The 22,163-nt window shown below is 39.8% G+C and overlaps 1 protein-coding gene across 2 annotated transcripts in view; it reads left to right on the top strand.

The window, feature by feature from the left end:
• Positions 1–22,163, top strand: part of PPTC7 (protein phosphatase targeting COQ7) — a 38,840-nt gene that overhangs the window by 7,224 nt on the left and 9,453 nt on the right. For both annotated transcript variants that reach the window (XM_019950374.2, XM_019950373.2), the window contains exons 2-3: positions 16,148–16,327; positions 21,387–21,585. In XM_019950374.2, coding sequence (XP_019805933.1) covers positions 16,148–16,327; positions 21,387–21,585 — 379 coding nt within the window. The remainder of the gene's footprint in view (positions 1–16,147; positions 16,328–21,386; positions 21,586–22,163) is intronic.

Here is a 22,163-nt window from a genome sequence, read left to right as displayed (position 1 = left end):
TTTCGGTGGATGGGGTGGGGGTGAGGGAGCAGAACCTTTTCTTTAAAGAGTGGGAAATACTTCACTCTGTTTTCTCCTAAACATTTATTCAATATCTGACACAAAATATGGTTCAACTTACCAGTGTTTTATACATATACAGTGCTTTAGATTTTACTTATTTTTTTTGGCTGCGTTGGGTCTTCGTTGCTGCGCGAGGGCTTTTCTCTAGTTGCAGACAGCGGGGGCTACTCTTCGTTGCTGTGGGCGGGCTTCTCATTGCGGTGGCTTCTCTTGTTGCGGAGCATGGGCTCTAGGCTTGCGGGCTTTAGTAGTTGTGGCTCTTGGGCTTAGTTGCTCCGTGGCATGTGGAATCTTCCGGGATCAGGGCTCGAACCTGTGTCCCCTGCGTTGGCAGGTGGATTCTTAACCACTGCACCACCAGGGAAGTCCCTAGATTTTACAGTATATTTTTATATTTTACCTCATTTAATCTTTTAACTATGAAATAGTTGCTCTTATTTCTGCTTAATCTGCATCTATTTCCTCATCTGTGAGGCTGACTCATCAGTAAGGTTAGTATCAAAGCTGGGACTTGAACCTAAGTTTTCTCTTGCGCATCTAGTGCTTTTAAATAAATGGTTTTGTTTTGCGCTTATAAAAGTAATACATGGGGCTTCCCTGGTGGCGCAGTGGTTAAGAATCCGCCTGCCAATGCAGGGGACATGGGTTCGAGCCCTGGTCCGGGAAGATCCCACATGCCACGGAGTAACTAAGCCCGTGCGCCACTACTAATGAGCCTGTGCTCTAGAGCCCACGAGCCACAACTACTGAGCCCGTGTGCCGCAACTACTGAAGCCTGCGCGCCTAGAGCCCGTGCTCTGCAACAAGAGAAGCCACTGCAATGAGAAGCCCATGCACCAGAACAAAGAGCAACCCCCGCTCAACACAACTAGAGAAAGCCCACGCGCAGCAACGAAGCCCCAACGGAGCCAAAAATAAATAAATAAATAATAATAAAAAAAAAAGTAATACATGTTCACAAAAGCACAGTGTAAAATACCTGTAACTCATAACTCAATTATAGTCAGTATGGTTTCTTCTAGCCTTTGTGTATATACAATTGTATGTATACATATTAGTAAATAAGATTGGGTTAGTGTGTATTCTGCTCTGTAATGTTATTGTTATGTAATGTAGCTTGAGCATACTTCCGTAATAAGCATAGCTATCATATTTTACTGTGTATATAGTACATGAAGCCCTCTATTTTTATTTATTTAGATTATTTCCAATTTTCTGTTACAAGTAACACTAGAGTGAATACCTCTACATGTAAGTATTTCCTTAGGATAAATTCCTTGAAGAGGAGATCCTGAGTCAAAGGCTGTGAACTTTTGAAAGGTTTCTGATTTAAATATTAGTGTAGCTCCCTCCAGAAAGGTTATACTAATTTATACGTTTCCATTTGCTATGAAATTACTCTCATCAGTAAGCTTATTGTTGATCTTGAGTCTGTCACATTTAACAATTTATAAGTTTACTAGGTTCTTAAACAGTTGTTTTTGAGGTGAGTAAGTTTGTAGCTGGTGAATAGTTCTAGGACGGATTGAATTGTTGGTATGAATCCCAAGGGTTACAAAATGACTGCAAAAACTTTGCCAGAGACTGCAAAAGTCACTTACTACAAAGAGTGCTTTCTGTTGAGGGACCGAGTACTATTTTGACTCAAGCTAGTTCCAACACATTTTTGCACTGATTTTTCTTTTACTCATTTCTTTTTACTCATTCCCTCATGAAGAGGAAACTTCTTTCTTTTTGTACTACTGTGACTGTACATTTCGATCTTTCAAGGATGCCATCTCCAGTAGGTTTTTTGACTTATCAAAATTTGTCTGTGCTGTCATTTGAGGTAGATGCAAAAGGTTAGCTGTGCTGAATGAAGCCAACAAAAAATGCTTCTGTTTTCACATCAATGTTTGGATAGCAGTTTTGAATAAGAAAATAGATTTGAGCTATTTACATTAGAGCTGGAAAACTGTTCCTGGCCTCTAGTTTGAATACTAATTGGTAATATGGTCATCAGTGTTTCTATGAAATGAGAAAGTCTAAACAGAGGTGTCATTTATGCATGTATTGTTTTTAAAAATTCACTTCTCTTGGTTCTTGAGCTGCAACGTTGATCTTATTTTCTTGTTCATGTACCCTGAATTCACTGAACAATCAATGGTCTTTGGTGTGTTTTGTGAATACATTCTATACATACATATTAAATAATTTACAGATCGTCTGAATTCAGTGAAGCCAATTAATCTATAACTATCTTTTATTCTTTCATCAGAATTTCAAATTGAGAAATGGTTGGCCTGCCTTTTTGTCAGTGGCCTGAAGGAGAAAAAAACTTTTCCAACATTCTAGTCTGGTGGTTAAAACTGAAGTAAAAGGGCATGGGGCAGTGTTTTTACCCTCTGGATCATTATCAAAACTTCTCTGAAAACATACATAAGGTGGTGTACTAAGGGGAAAGGATAAATTGAGAAGCCTGAAATGGAGCCTTTGTTTCAAAACTAGTTCATGCAGTAAATGCACTATTGTATATGAAAAGTAAAATATAGCTGTATCTGTTAGCTTTTATTTTATAAAGAGTTTCTAAAACAGGCTCCCTTTTCTTGCAATGTGACTTAGAATCACAGAATCTTATATCTTAGAAAAAGGAACTCTCGAGAGAATTTGTCCTCCTGCCCTTTCTTTCACAGATGAGAAAACTAAAGTTTAGAGAAGTTATTTGGCCAGTGTCCTACAGCCAGTTAGTGGCAAAGAAAGCTGGGAGCTGTGTCATCTCCAAGACTCCTTTTCCAGGCTCTTTCCATCCAGCCTTATTTTAACAGTCTGTGAGAAGAGGGCACAACACCTTGTGCAACTCCAGGATGCGATAATGGTTCATTCTCTCTCTCTCTCTCTCTCTTTTTTTTTTTTTAATTTTTATTGGGGTATAGTTGATTTACAATGTTATGTTAGTTTCAGGTATACAGCAAAGTGAATGTTATACATGTATCCACTCTTTGTTTAGATTCCTTTCCCATATAGGCCATTACAGAGTGTTGAGTAGAGTTCCCTGTGCTACGCAGTAGGTTCTTAATAGTTAATCTGTTTTATATATAGTAATGTATATATGTCAATCCCAATCTCCCAGTTTATCCCTGCCCCCCCCCTTATCCCCAGTGGGTTCATTCTCTTTTTGTAGTTCTCAGATGAAAGTTGCTTTATCAGAATGTTGGTATTCTAACTTATCAGTACAGTCAACTGAATTCATTGTTTACTGGTTGTTTCCTGTTAGTCCTTGACAGGTGCTGGGGAAAAGACCACGAACAAAATAGACTTTAGCCTTGCAGTTTCACGGTCTGGGGGAGAAGGTACACATATGCACAGGAACAGAAACGTTAGATATTGTGGAAGCATGGAGTCAGGCCCCGAGAGATGGGTTTTTCAATAAACTGAGGCAAGTGAGGAGAAGATTGGCAAGGCTCTCCAGATTGAGGGATCAGCAAATGCACAGTAGAAGACTTCCCAAACTACAGCTGTTTTGTAGCTAGAGCGTAGTTTGGGCTGGCGGGGTGGCATTGGGAGGATGGTTGAGAATTGATGTTAGAAAACAGGTTATGACCAGATTGTCAAAGGTCACAGTTGCCATATTGGGTGTTGTTCCGTTTTTTGGTTTTGGTAGAAGCTATAGGAGGTGTTTTTGCTTTTGTTGTTTTGGGTTTAGTTTGTTTTTTTGTGAAGAAGCAGCACATTTAGATGGTACAAAATTGAAAAGGTATTCAAAATTCAAAAGGGTGCATAAAGTCTCCCTCTCACCCATGTCTCCTAGCTGCAAAAGTTCCTCTCCCAAAAGAAACCAGTGTTATCAGTTTCTTGTATATTCTTCTAGAGAATGTTCTTAGAAATACAAGTAAATAAGTGTATATACATGGAAGGTATTTGACTAGAAGTGTAATATGGACATAGCAATCTTGTTTAAAAAAAAAATAAAGAGGGTGTAATGGGAGAACAGGAGGCAAAAGATCAATTAGGAAGCTACTGAAATAGTCTGAGCTAGAATGGGCTTTAACTTAGGGTACTGGAAAGTAATTGGGCTTAAGGCACATTGCAGACAAAGAATCAACAGGACTTAGTGATAACTGGACGAAGAGGGTGAAGGAGAAAGAGAAATTGGAGTTGATTTTGAGGTTTTGCTTCTGGAAGCTTCTTTAAGGTTTCTAGCCTGGAAGTGTGGGGTGGTTTGGGCTGCCATTAATCAGGTTAGGAAATGCAAGAGAAGAATCAAAAGTTTGGGAATTGAAAACAGGGTAGCAGAGACATTTCAGAGGTAGAATTATCTGGTTCGTGGCATGCTTGGATCCAGCTGGTCTTTATTGAGTCCTTAGTGCTCTGACAGTGAGTCTCATTAGAATCACCTGTATAGTTTGGATTTGTGTGCTTTGTTACAAGGCCCAGGCCTACCCTGGGCACACTGGCTCAGGAGGTAGGGCTTGGGTTCCACAGGTAATCTCAATGTGCAGCAAGAATTGAGAACTGTTGTGCCAGGAACCAGACTAACACTCCAGAATGAAAGACGTTACCAGTATGAAAAAGACTCAGCCCTGAAGGGGGGATCACATTACGGAGTGGGAGAAAGGAGACAGGAAAGTCATGATACAGGCGCTGCTGTTATTGTAGTGACCTAGGGAGAGGGTTAGGCCCACTAGCATTTCTGTGTTGGTTGTCATTATAAGATTTCCCGTTTAAAATGAGAAATTTCTAAGTCTGAACCCTGGCACACAGTAGGCAGCAGGCACTTAAGAGGTATTTGTTAAATAAGGTTACTTCAGTCAGTTCTGGAAAATAATTTATTTTTTCAAGGTGTAGATGAATCTTTTTTTCTTCGTTTATTTTTTTGGAGACAAATATAGATTTGTCCCTTAGTGCTTGAAAATGTTGCTGTTTAAATGTTTAATGGAATATTGAATGGTGGTGGATGTGTGACCAGAAAAGCTGAGTGGACCACTCATCTTTTTTTTCTTTTGCGGTACGCGGGCCTCTCACTGTTGTGGCCTCTCCCGTTGTGGAGCGCAGACTCTGGACGCGCAGGCTCAGCGGCCATGGCTCACGTGCCCAGCCGCTCCACGGCATGTGGGATCTTCCCGGACCGGGGCACGAACCCATGTCCCCTGTATTGGCAGGCAGACTCTCAACCACTGCGCCACCAGGGAAGCCCTCATCTTTTAAACATTATATATGAGTGGGAATTGTCTTTTGATTGTGACCATAGACCAGTGTTTGTAGAGCTTGCAGCCAATACTGATCAAAGACTTTTTTTCTGATTGCTACAGGGCAGACTGGTCTATATACTGTTATTTGGCCTTTTTTTTTTAAAATTTATCTTTGGCTGCATTGGGTCTTCGTTGCTGCGTGCAGGCTTTCTCTAGTTGCGGCAGGCGGGGCCTACTCTTCATTGCAGTGCAGGGGCTTATTGTGGTGGCTTCTCTCGTTGCAGAGCATGGGCTCTAGGCACACAGGCTTCAGTAATTGTGGCACGTGGGCTCAGTAGTTGTGGCACACAAGCTTAGTTGCTCCATGGCATGTGGGATCTTCCCAGACCAGGGCTCGAACCAGTGTCCCTTGCATTGGCAGGTAGATTCTTAACCACTGTGCCACCAGGGAAGCCCTGGCCTTAAGAGAGACATAACTCTCATTTATTGCATGTTGGCCATGAGCTGAGCACTGTGACGAGGCACTCTTTAACACCATTATCCGTGTTCCTCACACCAGCACTGTGATGTTCATGATTTTATTCCCATTTACAGGTGAACATAATGAGGCTCAGAGAGCTACCCAAGACACCTTTAGTACACCTCATCCTAATCCTGGAGCTGGAATTTGAACCCAGATCTGACTCCAAAGCCTTGCCCAGTGTGTGTACACTGCCTTTTAAGTCAGAAATGATCATTTAAAACTTCGTTTTACTGGGTCTTTGCTGGGTCTGAGTACTATTTAGTTATAACTATTCCTAGGCTAATAATTGAGCAAAGCCCCTTAATTAAAGCAGATAAAGGCCTTAGCGAGCCTGTTGAACTAGTCAGTAGGCCACAGGAACTTTGGTGGCCTCAGGCCAGCCCTTTGCTTCTGGGGGACCTCCTAAATACCTTAACTCCTGCAGTGCATTGTTTTGGCTAATTGCTGGTGAGAGGTTTGTGGCAGGGGTGTGATAGGCATTTACCTAGAGGTGAGGTTTCTCTGCTCTTAGAGCTGTAACCTCCGCCTTTATTACTTGTACTTTATCCATATTAGTCGAAATCGCAGGGAACTGCCCAAAATGCCTCTCTCCTCAGCCTCCTCCTCCCCCACAACTCGGTATTTTCATCCTTCCAGGCTCAAATCAGACACTTCTCCATGAATGCTTTTCTAATTCCTTTAGCTAGATGTAATCTGATCTTCCTTGCTTTTGGCTTTAGTGGTACATGTTTATTTTGTTTTATTATAGCCATTTATCTTAAGCTGCTCCAATTCCCTGCACTACCACTTGATTTTAAGTTCCTCTGGGTGGGAAATCTTTTATTGTATGTAAATCCCTTTGGCTCCCTTTCACCACATGTCTTGCATATAGGAGATGTTCAATAAAATGTGTTGACTAACTTTAATATTGAATGTAAGTGTAAAATGCAATTCTTAACTGAATTCATATAGTTTATCATCTCTCCCATAAAGGCAACATGTACTCATTACTGGAAAAATGGGGAAGTATGGAAAATAAAAAGAAGAAAAGGACTTCCCTGGTGGCGCAGTGGTTAAGAATACGCCTGCCAACTCAGGGGACCTGGGTTTGAGACCTGGTCCGGGAAGATCCCACATGCCGCAAAGAAACTAAGCCTGTGGGCCACAACTACTGAGCCTGTGCTCTAGGGCCCGCAAGCCACAACTACTGAGCCTGCATGCCACAACTGCTGAAGCCGGCGCGCCTAGAACCCGTGCTCCGCAACAAGAGAAGCCACCGCAATGAGAAGCCCACGCACCACAACGAAGAGTAGCCCCCATTGCCGCATCTAGAGAAAGCTGGCACACAGCAACAAAGACCCAACTCAGCCAAATAAATAAATAAATCTTAAAAAAAAAAAAAAGATTACTTGTTCTACCCCCTCAAAGGTCATTACTTAGTTGAACAATATATAGGGGAAATATAATTAATTTTCAGAAATTAAGGGTCAGTTCTTGGCAAGCTTTTTTATTTTTAAAATTTATTTATTTTTGGCTGTGTTGGGTCTTCATTGCTGCACGCGGGCTTTCTCTAGTTGCAGTGAGTGGGGGCTACTCTTCGTTGCGGCGCGCGGGCTTCTCATTGCGGTGGCTTCTCGTTGCGGAGCACAGGCTCTAGGCGCACGGGCTCAGTAGTGTGGCTCACAGGCTCTAGAGCACAGGATCAGTAGTTGTGGCGCACGGGCTTAGTTGCTCCGTGGCATGTGGGATCTTCCCGGACCAGGGATCGAACCCATGTCCCCTGCATTGGCAGGCGGATTCTCAACCACTGTGCCACCAGGGAAGACGTTAACTTGGCAGGCTTATTGAAAAGAATTATGTTCTCACTTTTTTTAAAAAAGCGTTTGTGCCAGGGTTGCATGTGACTCGACCTCTCCCAGAGGGTGGTATTTTAGTAAAAAGCAGCTCTTATTTTTATAGAGGGGTGGAGAAAGCAGGGGGTAAAATAGTATCCTCTTTAGGGTTAGGTCAGGGTATATGGCTTAATTGTTGTAAATATTAGGTTAACCTTTAAGACCGAAATTCTAGATCTAATCTTATAAATAGAAGGAAAAATTTTCTCTTAGCCTACAGGGCCAGTACAAGTAGACACACATCAGATAGCTGGACTTTAATTGCTGTTACTTTCTTATTTAAACGTTAAATTATTAGGCATTGTGTAACATTTTCTAATATCTAAAAACTAACAGAAGCCTCAGCTTTAATAGAAGGCCTTAATTCTGTAACACACTAAGGTCCCTGTCTCTACTGTTCATATCTTAAAATAAGTGTGAGCCCCCCAGATGATTTGTCTGTTGCTTCCTCCTGTCTAGAAAGCATTGCTGACAGCATTTAGCATTTGAGGAAGATACTGTTGCAGCTCAGAAAGGAGTGAAGTGACCTTTATCTGTGACTTAACCTTCAACTTTATAAGATACCCAAGGTCCTCAGCCACAGTTAAGTCAAAACATATCATTCCACATTAAATATTTGGTATTTAAACAGAAGAGCTAGAGGAAGTTAGAGGAAGACCATTTTTCTTTTAAAAAGGTTGACTTTGAGTTTCTTTGCCTTCACACTATCATTTCCTAATCGTCTTCTACCACCCAGAGTAGTCTGGAGATTACCGTCTCTAATTAATGAAATATTCTGGACAATGGGTTTAAATGTGTATATGTATGTGTGTGCATTTTAATTTGATTAATTATTAAGTAGTTTCAGGTTTACTAAGCTAGAAAGGAATAGTTATTTTGTTTAGCATTCTAAAACATAAAATAGAACATTTATTCCTGCTTTGAGTCCGTATTTGAGTTTTATTAACTGTCCTGGACAGTACTATTTCTTTTATTTATTTATTTTTGGATGCGTTGAGTCTTTGTTGCTGCACGCCGTCTTTCTGTAGTTGCGGTGAGCGGGGACTGCTCTTCGTTTTGGCTCATGGGCTTCTCATTGCAGTGGCTTCTCTTGTTGCGGAGCACGGGCTCTAGGCGCATGGGCTTTGGTAGTTGCAGCACGTGGGCTCAGTAGTTGTGGCGTGTGGGCTCTAGAGCGCAGGCTCAGTAGTTGTGGCTCACGGGCTTAGTTGCTCTGCGGCATGTGGGATCTTCCCGGGCCAGGGCTTGAACCCGTGTCCCCTGTATTGGCAGGCGGATTCTTAACCACTGCACCACCAGGGAAGCCCTGGACAGTACTATTTCTTGAGCAGGATTTGAGTTTTGCTTATAAGTGTCCCTTTTTATACATTTTGTCATAGGGTTGAACCTTTCTTCCTTCCATCCTTTCAGCTTTATTGCCTCAGCTTTGAGTTAGCTGTTCTGCTTAGAGATCTTGAGTTCTTTTTTTAATGTTTATTTTATTTATTTATTTTTGGCTGCATTGTGTCTTTGTTGCTGTGCACGGGCTTTCCCTAGTTGCGGTGAGTGGGGACTACTCTTCTTTGCGGTGGGTGGGCTTCTCATTGTGGTGGCTTCTCTTGTTGCAGAGCACGGGCTCTAGGCACGCAGGCTTCAGTAGTTGTGGCTCACAGGCTCTAGAGCGCAGGCTCAGCAGTTGTGGCGCATGGGCTTTGTTGCTCTGTGGCATGTGGGATCTTCCCGGACCAGGGCTCGAACCCATGTCCCCCGCATCGGCAGGCGGATTCCAAACCACTGCACCACCAGGGAAGCCCAAGATCTTGAGTTCTTGACGTAGACTTGGTATCTGGAGAATTAGAAGATGCAGGTTTCATTGGGAGTAATGCGTAGTGGTTATTTTGGGGAAACTTATTGCAAAGGGAATATATCACTTGTTAAAGCAGGAAGAACGTGATAATCTATATAATTTCACCTCTAGAGAACTGAAAGGAGTGTTAATCAAAGCAAATTGTACTTTTCTGAATAAATCAACTTTTGAATACATTTTTCCAGTAATCCTTCTTTTTGTTCCCTTTGGGATAATTGTTTGCAGAAGGATTTCACAGTCCTGAATCACAGGGGAGTGTTTTTAATGCCCAAATAGTTGAGGCTTCAGAATTGTTGATACAAGTGTGATCTGTTCCATTTGATAGAAATTGAGTTTATACTCTGATCTCATTTTTCTCTAGTTATAATGCTTCATGTTGTGATGCCCCTAGACAAATAAGGTTGGCTTTGAGACCACTAGACTATAGTATTTGAAGAAGAGCCTTGGCATCTGGAAAGAAGCCGGCTGTAGCACTGCAATAGATACTGCCTAACCAGTTCCCTGTCAGATGAGTGCTTGCTGCAGAAAGTGTAAAACCAGATATCCTTATCCCTTGAGTACAGAGGGTCTCCTGCTGCTTTTATTATTCAACTCTTGTGATCCAGCCAGATTCTTACTCAATTTCTCCTCTGGAGTTTCAGTTCACTATCAGGTACCCATCCTAGTAGATAGGAGATGTGTTTCACTGATGGAAAAACAATCCCTGTAGAACCATCTTACTTCATTAGGGAGAGTATGAGGCTCAATGTAAAATGCCTCGAGATCATCAAAGATGCAAGGAATAAAGCTCTATATTACCTTTGGGTACTACTTAGTATTTGAAATTCTGCCAGAGCTATTGGATAAAATCAAATTACCTGTTTTTCTTCACTGATGCTTATATTAAAATTGAAATTTAGTATTTATTTTTTGGGTATCACTTTCTTCTGGAAAATGTCTTGTAACTAATTGCATGTCAATCTGAAGATGAGTGTAGTAAGAAGAGTTTAAGAAGAACGGCAGCCTCATGCTGATGGCTGATAATGGATAATGATGGAGAGACTCAAGCTGATGATCGCTTAGTTCAAAATCTTTTTCAAGGTGAGCCTTTTGCCAGCTACACAGTTAGGTGGCCAAATGCAGTTGGAAGGAGGATTTTTAAGCTTCCACAATTTCAGCTTACTTACCAAATCTTTTTTCCTTGAATTTTCTGGTTAGAATAAAGCTGTTAAGTAAAATTCTGCATTAATAACAAGTTAAGTGATTTTTTTTCAAGTACATCAAAGTTTTGTTTTTATATGATTATAACTAAGGCAAAGACAAAAAAGTATTAATCAGAAAAATGAAAATTGTTACTTTAAGAATTTTCTTCCTATAAAAAAATATATTTAAATGATGGGAGATAACACCAGAATTACTCTTTCTCCTTCTCTCTTTACTTTAGAAAAGCAATCTACAGAAAACTTAGCAAAATATTTTATAAAAATCATAAATATAAATATTTTCTAGTTGGCTATTTCCCACTTCATAAAACTTGACATTTTCAGTTGTAAACGGTACAACTAAAGGAATTTTCTGTGCCCTATAGTCTCTTCTCAGCTTTTTGCTCAGCTATTTCAGATATGTAACCATTATCTTAATCTAATAATGGTTTTAATTGGATTTTAGGTCAAAGGAAACACTTAAGCTAGACGTGCGCTGACAGAATGTTATTAATGGAGACATAAGGTGATTACAGTGAGTTAACTGAAATAGCTTCTATATTGGTGCAAACTCTTTATCTTGGCATTCAAAGCCTTTCCAGTTCAGTCCACCTTTTCAACTTCACCTCTCTTTACCGCTAAAGAAATTATATCATTCTGACAAATTGGATTACTTGGCTGTTTCCTAAACTTAATCAGTTATATCTGTGTTTGTAATTTGATGCCTGAAGTAAGATGCAAATCGCAAGTGAGCTGTTTGGCCAGGAATTCTCGTTCCTAAGATAAGATCCCCCTTAAGTCCTTAAACTTTTTACTCTATACTCCCTGAGCATCCAGTCCATTCTGTGGTGTCAGTACTGGACCTTTGTCAAAGAACTGGCCCTGATTGCCTTCCCCAGTGCAGACTCTTAGTTCCTGACTTCATACAGAACATTTCCACAAAAATGCCCTACCGGTGCCTGAAACTCAGCATACCTGAGACAGAAGTCAGTATCTTCTAAAGGCATTTTCACCCCCTCCTAACTGGGGAATCATCTAATCAATATTCATTCCTGAAATCCAGAAACCTATTGATATAAAATGTATTGATGGAGAGCCGTCTTGTCTTTATGTCCTTTGTATTTCCAGTGGTTGTCTATTCTACTTTTCTCATTACCTCTAACCTAAAATCTTGCAGCTGATGCCTGACCTCTTACCTCTCTGAACCCGTTCTGTCCACTGCTGTCAGGATTTTTTCTAAAATATAGATTGGATTATATCACTTGTACCCAGAAACCTTGTGACTTTTTATTGTCTAGAGCAGTGCTCTTCAGTAGAAATATACTGTAAACTATATATGTAATCTTAAATTTTCTAGTAGCCACATTTAAAAAAGTAAAATGAAACAGATGGTGTTAATTTCAATTAACATATTTATTTAACCCAGTATATCTAAAATGTATGTTCAACATGAAACTAAGACATTTTACAATCTCGGGGGTACTACGTTTTTGGAATCCAGAGTGTATTTTACATTTAACAGCACATCTCAATCCATGCTAGCCACATTTCAAACTGAATAGCCACATGTGGGTAGTGGCTCCTATATTGGACAACACAGGTCTATAGCATAAAGCTTAAAGTTCTTGGACTGCAATTTTGGGCACCCCACAGCTTCAGCCCCTGCCCTGCGTATTTCAACTTCTCCCCACTCACCCAAGCCCCACCCACACCTAATTTGCCATTCTTTTCCTTTAATTACTCTTCCCTGCCTGAGGAAATCTGACTTACCTTCTAGGGCCAGATCTGAATGCCACTTCCTAGTGAAAGCTTGCTCCATTCTCGCAGTGCCCCATAAGCATTAACCACTTGCTCTTGACTCTTCTGTAGCAGCATTTGTGAGAGCCGTTTGTCTAGATCCCATGAGTGAGTAGTCTAGCTGCCCACTAGAAGGTGAGCTTCCCGGAGGCAGGATATGTCTCCCTCAGCTTCTGTTTCCTAGTATTCACTGTAGCCTCCATTTGTTCTTAGGGATATTCTTATCCATTGTTGTTTGATATCTTCAAGATCTGAAGCAATCTCTCCTTTAACAGTTGTTTTCTTTACCTCTGAATGAAATTTCCCTTTATATCTGGATCAGTTCCACGGTTCCACTGTGGATTGAAGCTTTTGCTTATGCAAGAGAGGAAATATTCATTTTCTTATAGAAATAACTGCCTAATAGGAATTAAACTAGGTTTCAAATGTAGGTTATTCTGGTTTTAGCCTGGTTCTAATCCCAAATATAACTCTTCCTGTTATATAACTTGTTCTTTGTAAGTAAATTATGTATGTATACTAAGACTTTTTTCACACAGCTTTATTGAAAAGTTTATATGCTTTTTGAATCTCTTTTTCCCCCTAAAGAGTCTTGGCCAATGGAGTTTTGCCTGTGTTCTTTTTCCCATATAAGAGCAAACAGGTGCCTGAAAGGTTACCTCTATTCTGGGAGAAATCTGATTAATGTTGAAGGGCTGTGCCAGGTCAGACTCTATAACCTGCTGACAGATTATTTAGTGAGTGCCGGGATCAACTCTCAACATTATCTCAGGTTTTAATGGTTTTCTTATGAAGGGCATTTGTAGATGAAACCAGTTTGTATTTAAAGTTAATTGTGGCTCTTAGATCAGAAACTGGTTAAGAAATTCTTCCCTCAAGCAAACAGTAGTTTGAGAAGAATGAATGATTCATCAGATGGAGTTGCAAGGACTATAATTGCATTCTGTGTTTTTAACACAAATTGTTGCATTTAAATCATGGTAAAATCTTATCCCTGGTGACGTAAGAATTCCTCAAAAGAAGTTCCTATTGAACTACCTTAAATTTTTGTAAGAATTTCTAGATATCCTTACAGCTGCTTGAAAAGCACCAAAAAATGATACTCTTCCTGGGAGGGTAGACCTCAGTCATCCCTGATGCTTCTCTTTCCCCCACCCTCACTGTACCCCATTCAGTGTACCTGTGAGTCTTTTTGTTTCACTGGATCCCAAATCCCTGCACTCTAACTGCACTGCCACCATTTCACAACTGGGCTACTGAGACAGTCTCCTGATTTATTCCCTTTTCTGCTTTTGCTCTCCACACAGCAGGCAGAAGGATCTTTCTTCTTATCATTATTACTATTTAAATTTTATATAATGGAAAATTTCAAATATACATCAAGGTAGAGGGATGAATGTACCTCTCATTATTCAACTTCAGTTATCCATTCATGGCCAGTCTTGTTTCATCTACTCTTTTGTCACCCCTCCCCCAATATTTTGAAACAAATCGCAGACATCATATCATCTAACCAACTAATTTGGAATTGCCCTAAAGTGAAATTTTGCCTTGGGACTTCCCTGGCGGTCCAGTGGTTAAGACTCTGAGCTTCCACTGCAGGGGGCATGGGTTCAGTCCCTGGTCTGGGAACTAAGATCCCACATGCCGCATGCGCGCAGCATGGCCAAAAAAAAAAGGGAAATTTTGCCCATTGGTTGGTCACAAAAGGTGAGGAAAGTTGCTTCTCCAATAGTGGTAAGTTATTTGTCAACCTCTTTACTGTCTTCCAATTCTGTTTCTTATTATTTTTTCAGGATGTTTTCCATTTCTGCTTGATAAGTGCCATCACCAGAAAAATAGTTTAATGTGTTAATTTCATGTTAAGCCAGTTTTTCAGGGATACATATAAGCACTTTCCTACTGTTGCACCAAATATGCTCTTTGAAGTGTGTGTGAAAGTTGAATGTACAAAAAATGTAAATATAGGTCAATTATACTTAAAAACAAACTCATAGAAAAAGAAATCAGGTTTGTGGTTACCAGAGGCAGGAATACAGGAAGGGAATTGGATGAAGGCAGTCAAAAGAAACAAACTTCCAGTTATAAGACAAATAAGTACTAGGAATGTGATGTACAACATGATAAATGTAATTAACACTGCTGTGTGTTATATATGAAAGTTGTTGAGAGCAAATCCTAAGAGTTCTCATCACAAGGAAAAAAATATTTTTCTATTTAATTTTGTGTCTACATGAGATGATAGATGTTCACTAAACTTACTGTGGTATCACTTCATGATGTATGTAAGTCAAATCATTATGCTGTACACCTTAAACTTTTACAGTGCTGTAGGTCAATTATATCTCAATAAAACTGGAAGAAAAAATGTAAATGTGTATGTGGGGAGGATGTTTCATGCTCAGATAGCCTTAAAAATAATATTTTTATCATAAAATCAATACATGCTCATTATAAAAATAAAATTTTAATAATAGAGAACAGTATGAAATAAAAAGCTTAACTCTCCCATTTGTTCACGGATCTTTTATTTTGAAAACAACTATAGTTGTCATTCCAGAAAGCTTCATTTGTGGTCACTTAAAATTTTAATAATGTATATATCTGACATTTTAGTTTGAATTTCAAATAAACAACCTCACAGTTTTTGAATTTAGTAGACTGTTGAATTTAGAAATTGATTTTAATGTTGAACAACTAGCTTGGTGTTGCAAGGGATTGAATAGGAGATGGTATGGTGTTGACTTTGATGTCTAATTTTTCTTGAGCACTGGTTTCCTCTCGATAAAGAAGTCTTAGGCAGACTGTGAACTCATCAGCAGCTCTATGGACCCGTGAAAAATCTCTATACCAGTGCTGTTTAATAGAAATATAATGTGAGCCACACATGTCATTTTAAATTTCCTAATATTCACATTAATTAAAAATAAAAAGAAACAGGTCACATTAATTTTAATAATGTATTCTCTTTAGCACATTATATCCAAAATATTAGTTCAACATGTAATTAGTATAAAAATTAATGAGCTATTTTACCCTTTTTTTCATGCTAACAAGTTTTCAAAAATCCAGTGTGTGTTTTATACTTAGAGCACTTCTCAGTTTGCATCAGCCCCATTTCTAGTGCCTGCTAGCCACGTGTGGTAGTGGCTGTTATACTGGGCAGTGCGGCCCTGTACAGGATAGAGGTTGTCTCAGAGGGAGGAGGAAAGGGGGTGGGATGTATTCTTAATCTTGTTCTCTCTTTCACAGTTATTGACCAATATTTGAAGTTAAAAGTTTGCTGCTTTTGGTATTCTTAATGATGGACAGCTCTGGCTCAGTTGTATTCTCACTAGCATCAGCACTTTTTTAAAAAAATCCATTTTCATTCCTATAAAATACAACAGAGATTAATGACACAAATACTTCTGTACAAAGATGAAAATCCTGCTGAAATCGAACTCTTGGCTGGGAGGCAATGCCACCCTGTGGTAGCTCACGTGTTTATTCATCAGTATATGAAAGATCAGATTCTAAGTAGAGAATGTGGCTTAGGAGTATTAGTGTTTAATACATTAAACCTGAGCACTTTTTATTCTGAATTTCAGGGTAAATAGATGTGCTAGTATGTAGTAAAATTAGTATTAGGAAAACGGGGGTAAGAGTTCCTGAGACGTTGGTAAGAATATCCTTTGAATGTAAATTTCTTTTTTTAGGGGTCGCAGATGGTGTAGGAGGATGGAGAGACTATGGAGTTGATCCGTCTCAGTTCTCAGGGACTTTAATGCGGACATGTGAACGGTTAGTAAAAGAAGGACGGTTCGTCCCAAGTAATCCCATTGGAATCCTCACCACAAGCTACTGTGAGTTGCTGCAAAATAAAGTACCTTTGCTTGGTAAGTAGATATCCTATGCGTTTTCCTCTCTAAAGAAGCCCAGGAGATGGTTAACAAAAAAACCAAGAAAATCACTTACCAACCCAGCTCTTTTTCTGAGGCTCTTCCTATTAAGCAATTTGATGGAGAAGCTGTGGGCAACACCAGAATACATAATACTGCTTGAAATAGATACAACCACTTTGGAAAACAATTTAGAATTACAGAATAAAGTTCCACTTCTGGGTCTTTACCCTAGACTAGAGAAACTCTTGCACATCTGTGTATCAAAACATAGGTACAAGAATGTTCATAGTAACATTATTTATAATAGCAGAAAACTGGGAACAACCTAAAAGCCCATTTATAGTAGAAAAACGCATTTTGAAAAGGAACGAGTTAAGGTTGCATGCAGTACTCAGGAACATGTTGTTGAGGGAAAAGAGGACATTGCAGAATATCACCTAACAGTCTGATTCCATATATTTCAAATTCAGAAACATAAACAAGTAAAACTGTATTGTTTAGGGATTCTAAAATATGATAAAAGAAGAAAGAAAAGCAAGTGGTTGTATAATTGGGATAGTGATTCTCTCCCAGGGAGGAAAAGAGGGGATAGGTCCAGCATGTAAAACTCAGTTGATTACCTGTGAGGAGTTCAGGTTGCAAATTGGCTCCCCAGCTACTAGCAGTTAACATTTAGTCTGTGTAGATCCCTGTTAATCTTGTATTAGAAAATTTACAAATACCCAGTGTTTGTTTTCTGGTATGCTAATGGAGCATCCTTTGGCTAAGCTTCTACATTTGTTTGTTAAGTGGTTTCTTGGGAACTTACCCAAGCCTTCTAAGCAGGCTCTCAGAAAGGGTGTTATTAAGTTTCTGCTAACTGCCAGCATCTTTCTGGTTACTAGAAGGCCTCCCTCCCAATCACCATGCACATTTAAAATCAGCCCTCAGTGTTCAATGTTAACAGAGATCTCCATGTTGTAGAATTTTGCCTTCAATTTAAAACCTTTGCAAGAAGGGGTACTTTTCATCATGCTACCATCTTCTGTCTTCTCTGTGCTGTGATTAACTAGCTTGTTCTCCTTCTAACTGAAGAGAAAGCTTGTCTAGAAGTTTCAATATACTGGTTTGTCTTAATTTGCTGTTTTGGGCATGCAATCTTGAGCTTGCCTGATACCGTGAAACATCCTAGATTCTATTTCATCTCTGTAAACTTGCCGTATGACTTTGGGCAAACCACTTAGCCTCTGACCCCTTATTTCATATGTTAACTGGATAAATCTTTTTTATGAAAAGCAATGACTTAAAGCTTCTTGCAATACTCAGAAACATGTTGAGGGAAAAGAGAACATTGCAGGGTGCCATCTAACAAAAGAACCTGTAGACAGGGATACCAGGGGCCTGAGTCTTCTGCCAACACCACCCCACCCTGCACCCCACAGTGCATTTACTAAATTACTGTGACTTGGAATAACCTGTTAAAACCTGTAACACCTATCCTGATTTTGTACTTTGAAAGCTTTGTTTTTTGCTGTATTTCTTCCTTGTTCCTACTTTTTCCCCTATTCACCTTCATGTAACTGGGAGAGCTTAATAAAATAAATTTAAGGACATATAAGAGTTTTTCTTGCACTGAATATTATGACTACCTCTTTCTCCTAAAAAACACGTTGAAATAATCCTTCGTTACCATGTTTGACACATATACACTTCTCTCTTACCTTATCTACACATCTCTAAGCTATTTGTAACTAAAACTCAAGCATATTTTGGCAAAGACAGGCTGCTGAGTTTTACTGAACCTCAGCTATAATTGCAAGTAATAATTTTATAAGATTAGGTGATCCTTTTTTTAAAAATTCTGCCATTGCTAAAAAGCCTATAACATAATTCCAATATAAAGGGCAAGCTGATAGCTGTAACCACTTATTTCCTGAGAATTTCTAGCTGCTTTTAGATCTGGGTTGGCATCACAGCCTAATTGTTGACATATTATTTCCTCAGAAACCCTTAAGTGGATTTAGGTCTTACGAAGCCAACATATCTTAAGAATTTGAGGGGTTAATCCCAGTAAGGCTATCCCTTTCTTTCTTTGCTGCACAAAAGGCTTAGTGGTAGTTTACAGAATAAGGGCCAGGTGATAAAAATACTTCCATGTTAGCGTGAGGGATTTGCTCAGGGACCTGTCTGGATTGCTCAGTCGTCAGAACATTGAACACTGTTGTTCTTAGCACTCTTTTCTTCTTTGCCAGTTTGTTCCTCTCCAAACACGTAAGAATGGTGAGCTCTTCTCCCAGTATTAGGCTACCAGGGCCTGAGCCGCTGTACGCATCAGTAATTTGAAGAGGCAGAGGAGTTTACACACTATGAGCCCAGATGATTCTGTAAGGCTGAGCTTCCCTTCGTTGGTGCTGCTTTGCATATTAAAGCTCTGTCTGTCACTCACGAGGACCATTTTGATTCTAACGCAGTGGGTTACTGCCACAAGGGTAGCAAAATGATAGCCTGGATTTGTCAGTGAGTAATAATGAGTCAATGTGAGTCCTTCCTGCAGCACAGTTTTCAAGGCTGTGCTACTCATCTGTCATTTTTTTGTTCTCAGTTAAATTAATTCCATCAGCTTTCAGAAGATCTTTTGTGTGGTGATTCTATTAATGACGTAAATGATTGGAGTTTCTGTGCATTGAGTTAGGAAGGAAGGGTAATTGGTGATTTTAGCTCTAATATAAGCTATGGAGTAGGTTCTCTGACAGCATGGCCAGTTAGTTACAATACCCATGTTTTTCTTTTCTTTGACAATTAATGGGTAGGGACTAGATAGCTTAGCATTAAAGTGTCAAGTTTATACACATGCGTATACTGTAGATAACAAGGAAACAGAATTTCTGAACATTACAGTGACACAAATGATTATATTTAAGTGTTTTTAAATTAAGTTACACATTTTCACTAAGGAAAAATTAATAACAAAAATTAAATTACCTATAATCCACTAAGAAAACTGTTAATTTTTTAGTGATTATACTCCCTGACTTTTTTTCTTTGCCCATAGAATAATAACAACAGGAATTGAATCTACTGTGTGCTCACAATAGCTTCAGTGAGGTAGATTTGTAGGCATTTTTGTTCCTCATTTTGTTAGGAAGAAACTGAGGCCTAGAGAGAATAAGTGGTTTGCCCACGGTCATGTCATGTGGCTAGAAAATCATAGAGCACTGGGATTTAACACAGCAGGTTCCACAACCTGTTTATTTTGTTTCTTTTTGCCTTTTTTTTTTTTTTTTTTTTTTTATGCGGTACACGGGCCTCTCACTGTTGTGGCCTCTCCCGTTGCGGAGCACAGGCTCCGGACGTGCAGGCTCAGCGGCCATGGCTCATGGGCCCATGGCCGCTGAGCTGAGATTCCCACGGCATGTGGGAATCTTCCCGGACCGGGGCACGAATCCGTGTCCCCTGCATCGGCAGGTGGACTCTCAATCACTGCGCCACCAGGGAAGCCCAATTTTATTATTTTAAATTTATTTATTTAATTTATTTATTTTTGGCTGCATTGGGTCTTCGTTGCTGCACACGGGCTTTCTCTAGTTGCGGCGAGCGGGGGCTACTCTTCGTTGTGGTGTGCGGGCTTCTCTTGTTGTGGAGCATGGGCTCTAGGCACGTGGGTTTCAGTAGTTGTGGCAGGCAGGCTCAGTAATTGTGGCTCACAGGCTGTAGAACGCAGGCTCAGTAGTTGTGGTGCACGGGCTTAGTTACTCTGCGGCATGTGGGATCTTCCCGGACCAGGGCTTTAACCCGTGTCCCCTGCATTGGCAGGCGGATTCTTAACCACCGTGCCACGAGGGAGGTCCCCAGTCCCTTAATTTTAGATGTTGAGGTTGTTACCAGTTCTTTGTGATCTTATGCAGTGTTTTTGTACTTAAGTCTTGTTTGCATCTCTAATTATTTTCTTATGATAAATCCTCACAGTAGAATTGCTAGATCAAAGGATATGCACATATTTCAGGGCAATATTGTCCTTTAGAAAGGTTATTTAGTTCTACTCTCTTACCACTGTGAAATGAGAGTGACCATGTTTCCTACACTAGTGCAGTGATCATTTTTTAGAAATATATTTACAGACCATTTACATTTATTTCTTGGTAAACTGCTCATTTTTCTATTTTGCCATTTTTCTGGCAAAATAGTCACTTGTTTCACTTAAATTATCTTTCATTTTCAGATATATTTCTCTCACACAATTTTAGTGGCTATCAAATAGCTAACACATTATTTTCTTATGATAAATCCTCACAGTGGAATTGCTAGATCAAAGGATATGCACATATTTCAGTGCATAGGTTGAAATTTTAGCACTTGAAAGCACTTTCACTAATTGTACTGTCAGCCTCAGTGTGGGGAAGGTCATGTGAGCTGTGTGCTGCAGAGGTACACAGAAGCTTCTGCTTGGAATGTGGTCTCTTCTCTCTGAACAGGTAGTCTCTGTAAAGTGAACAGGTTGATTCCACAAGCTACCTGGGAAAATTGGTCTTGTTACTTCATAGTGAGTCAGTCTTCAGTAAAAGTTCTTCATGACCTCAGCAGATGGAAATTCTGTTTAAAATTGTAGTTATGTGCCTTGTCTTAAATGTTAGTGAATTTCACAGAGAAGGCTTTCTGCCTATGACTAATGAGAAATGTCATGGAAACGTAACATGCTCCTTCTGGCATTTTAAGTATTAAAACTTAATATCTCAACAACATCCTTTTGAGCATTTGAGATAGATTATAGCACTATTGAAATAATGTGGTTAAATACCAGCCATTTTTATTGTTTCCTATCTCTGCAAGTGGAAGAATCCAAGTCATCACTGGCCCACTTAACTATGCATAGTATAAATCCCGTTTTCTTTCCCCGTCATGTTGATCCTCATCAGGTTACTGCGGACATTGATATGGAGCCATAACTAAGAAAGGTCCTGTTTAGGCAAAGGAGATTCAAATTATGGCATGTTGCTCTTTGGGGCGATATGATAAAAATGTGTATGCAGAGACAGCCTAGAAAGAGAAAATAAATGGAGATCATTTTTGTTTCTAGGTAGCAGTACTGCCTGCATCGTGGTGCTGGACAGAACTAGCCACCGCTTGCACACAGCAAACCTGGGCGACTCAGGCTTTCTGGTTGTCAGAGGTGGTGAAGTTGTGCACCGATCAGATGAACAGCAGCATTACTTCAACACTCCGTTCCAGCTCTCAATCGCACCCCCTGAAGCCGAGGGAGTCGTCTTGAGTGACAGGTAATCTCCCCATTCTCACCAACAGGTTCCTTCCCATTCCCCTTAACTACAGTGTTGGAGATAGGCATTTTCCATTCTCATGTGAGAAAAGAAGGCACACTGAGGACCTTTTAGTCTGACATCGAAAGATACTGTGCTTGAACTTGATATTTCAGCCAAGTTGAATTCTGATAAACACCTGATAATTTGACAAGACTATGAAAATACTATTTCAGGCTTACAGAATATTAGTTTTTCATACCAAGACCACATGGTACATACAGTTGTATTTGTTAAGTTGTGCTGGAGAAATGAGTCATTGTTTATCTGTGCCATTGCCTATACAAGATTTTGCATACGTTATTGGGGAAAAATGCAAACAGACATCTGCTTTATTTATCAGAATAACTTCCTGATTCTCGGGGCCTCCTATAATATGCATCAAATAGAACTTGCAGTCCCTGCAAAACTTGTCAGGCAAAGTTAACTTTCAGGAAATGGACTCAGAGGTGGTCTGATGGTGCTCTTGATGTGTTCTGTTCTTTTTTTCTTCTGATACCTTCTCTCAGTTCATTTTTAAATTGTCAAGAACTTTCCAG

Source organism: Tursiops truncatus, chromosome 13 (genome assembly GCF_011762595.2).
Source record: "Tursiops truncatus isolate mTurTru1 chromosome 13, mTurTru1.mat.Y, whole genome shotgun sequence".
Taxonomy (NCBI): Eukaryota; Metazoa; Chordata; class Mammalia; order Artiodactyla; family Delphinidae; genus Tursiops; species Tursiops truncatus.
The sequence above is the reverse complement of the archived record's forward strand: the minus strand, read 5'-3'. Positions and strand labels throughout refer to the sequence as shown.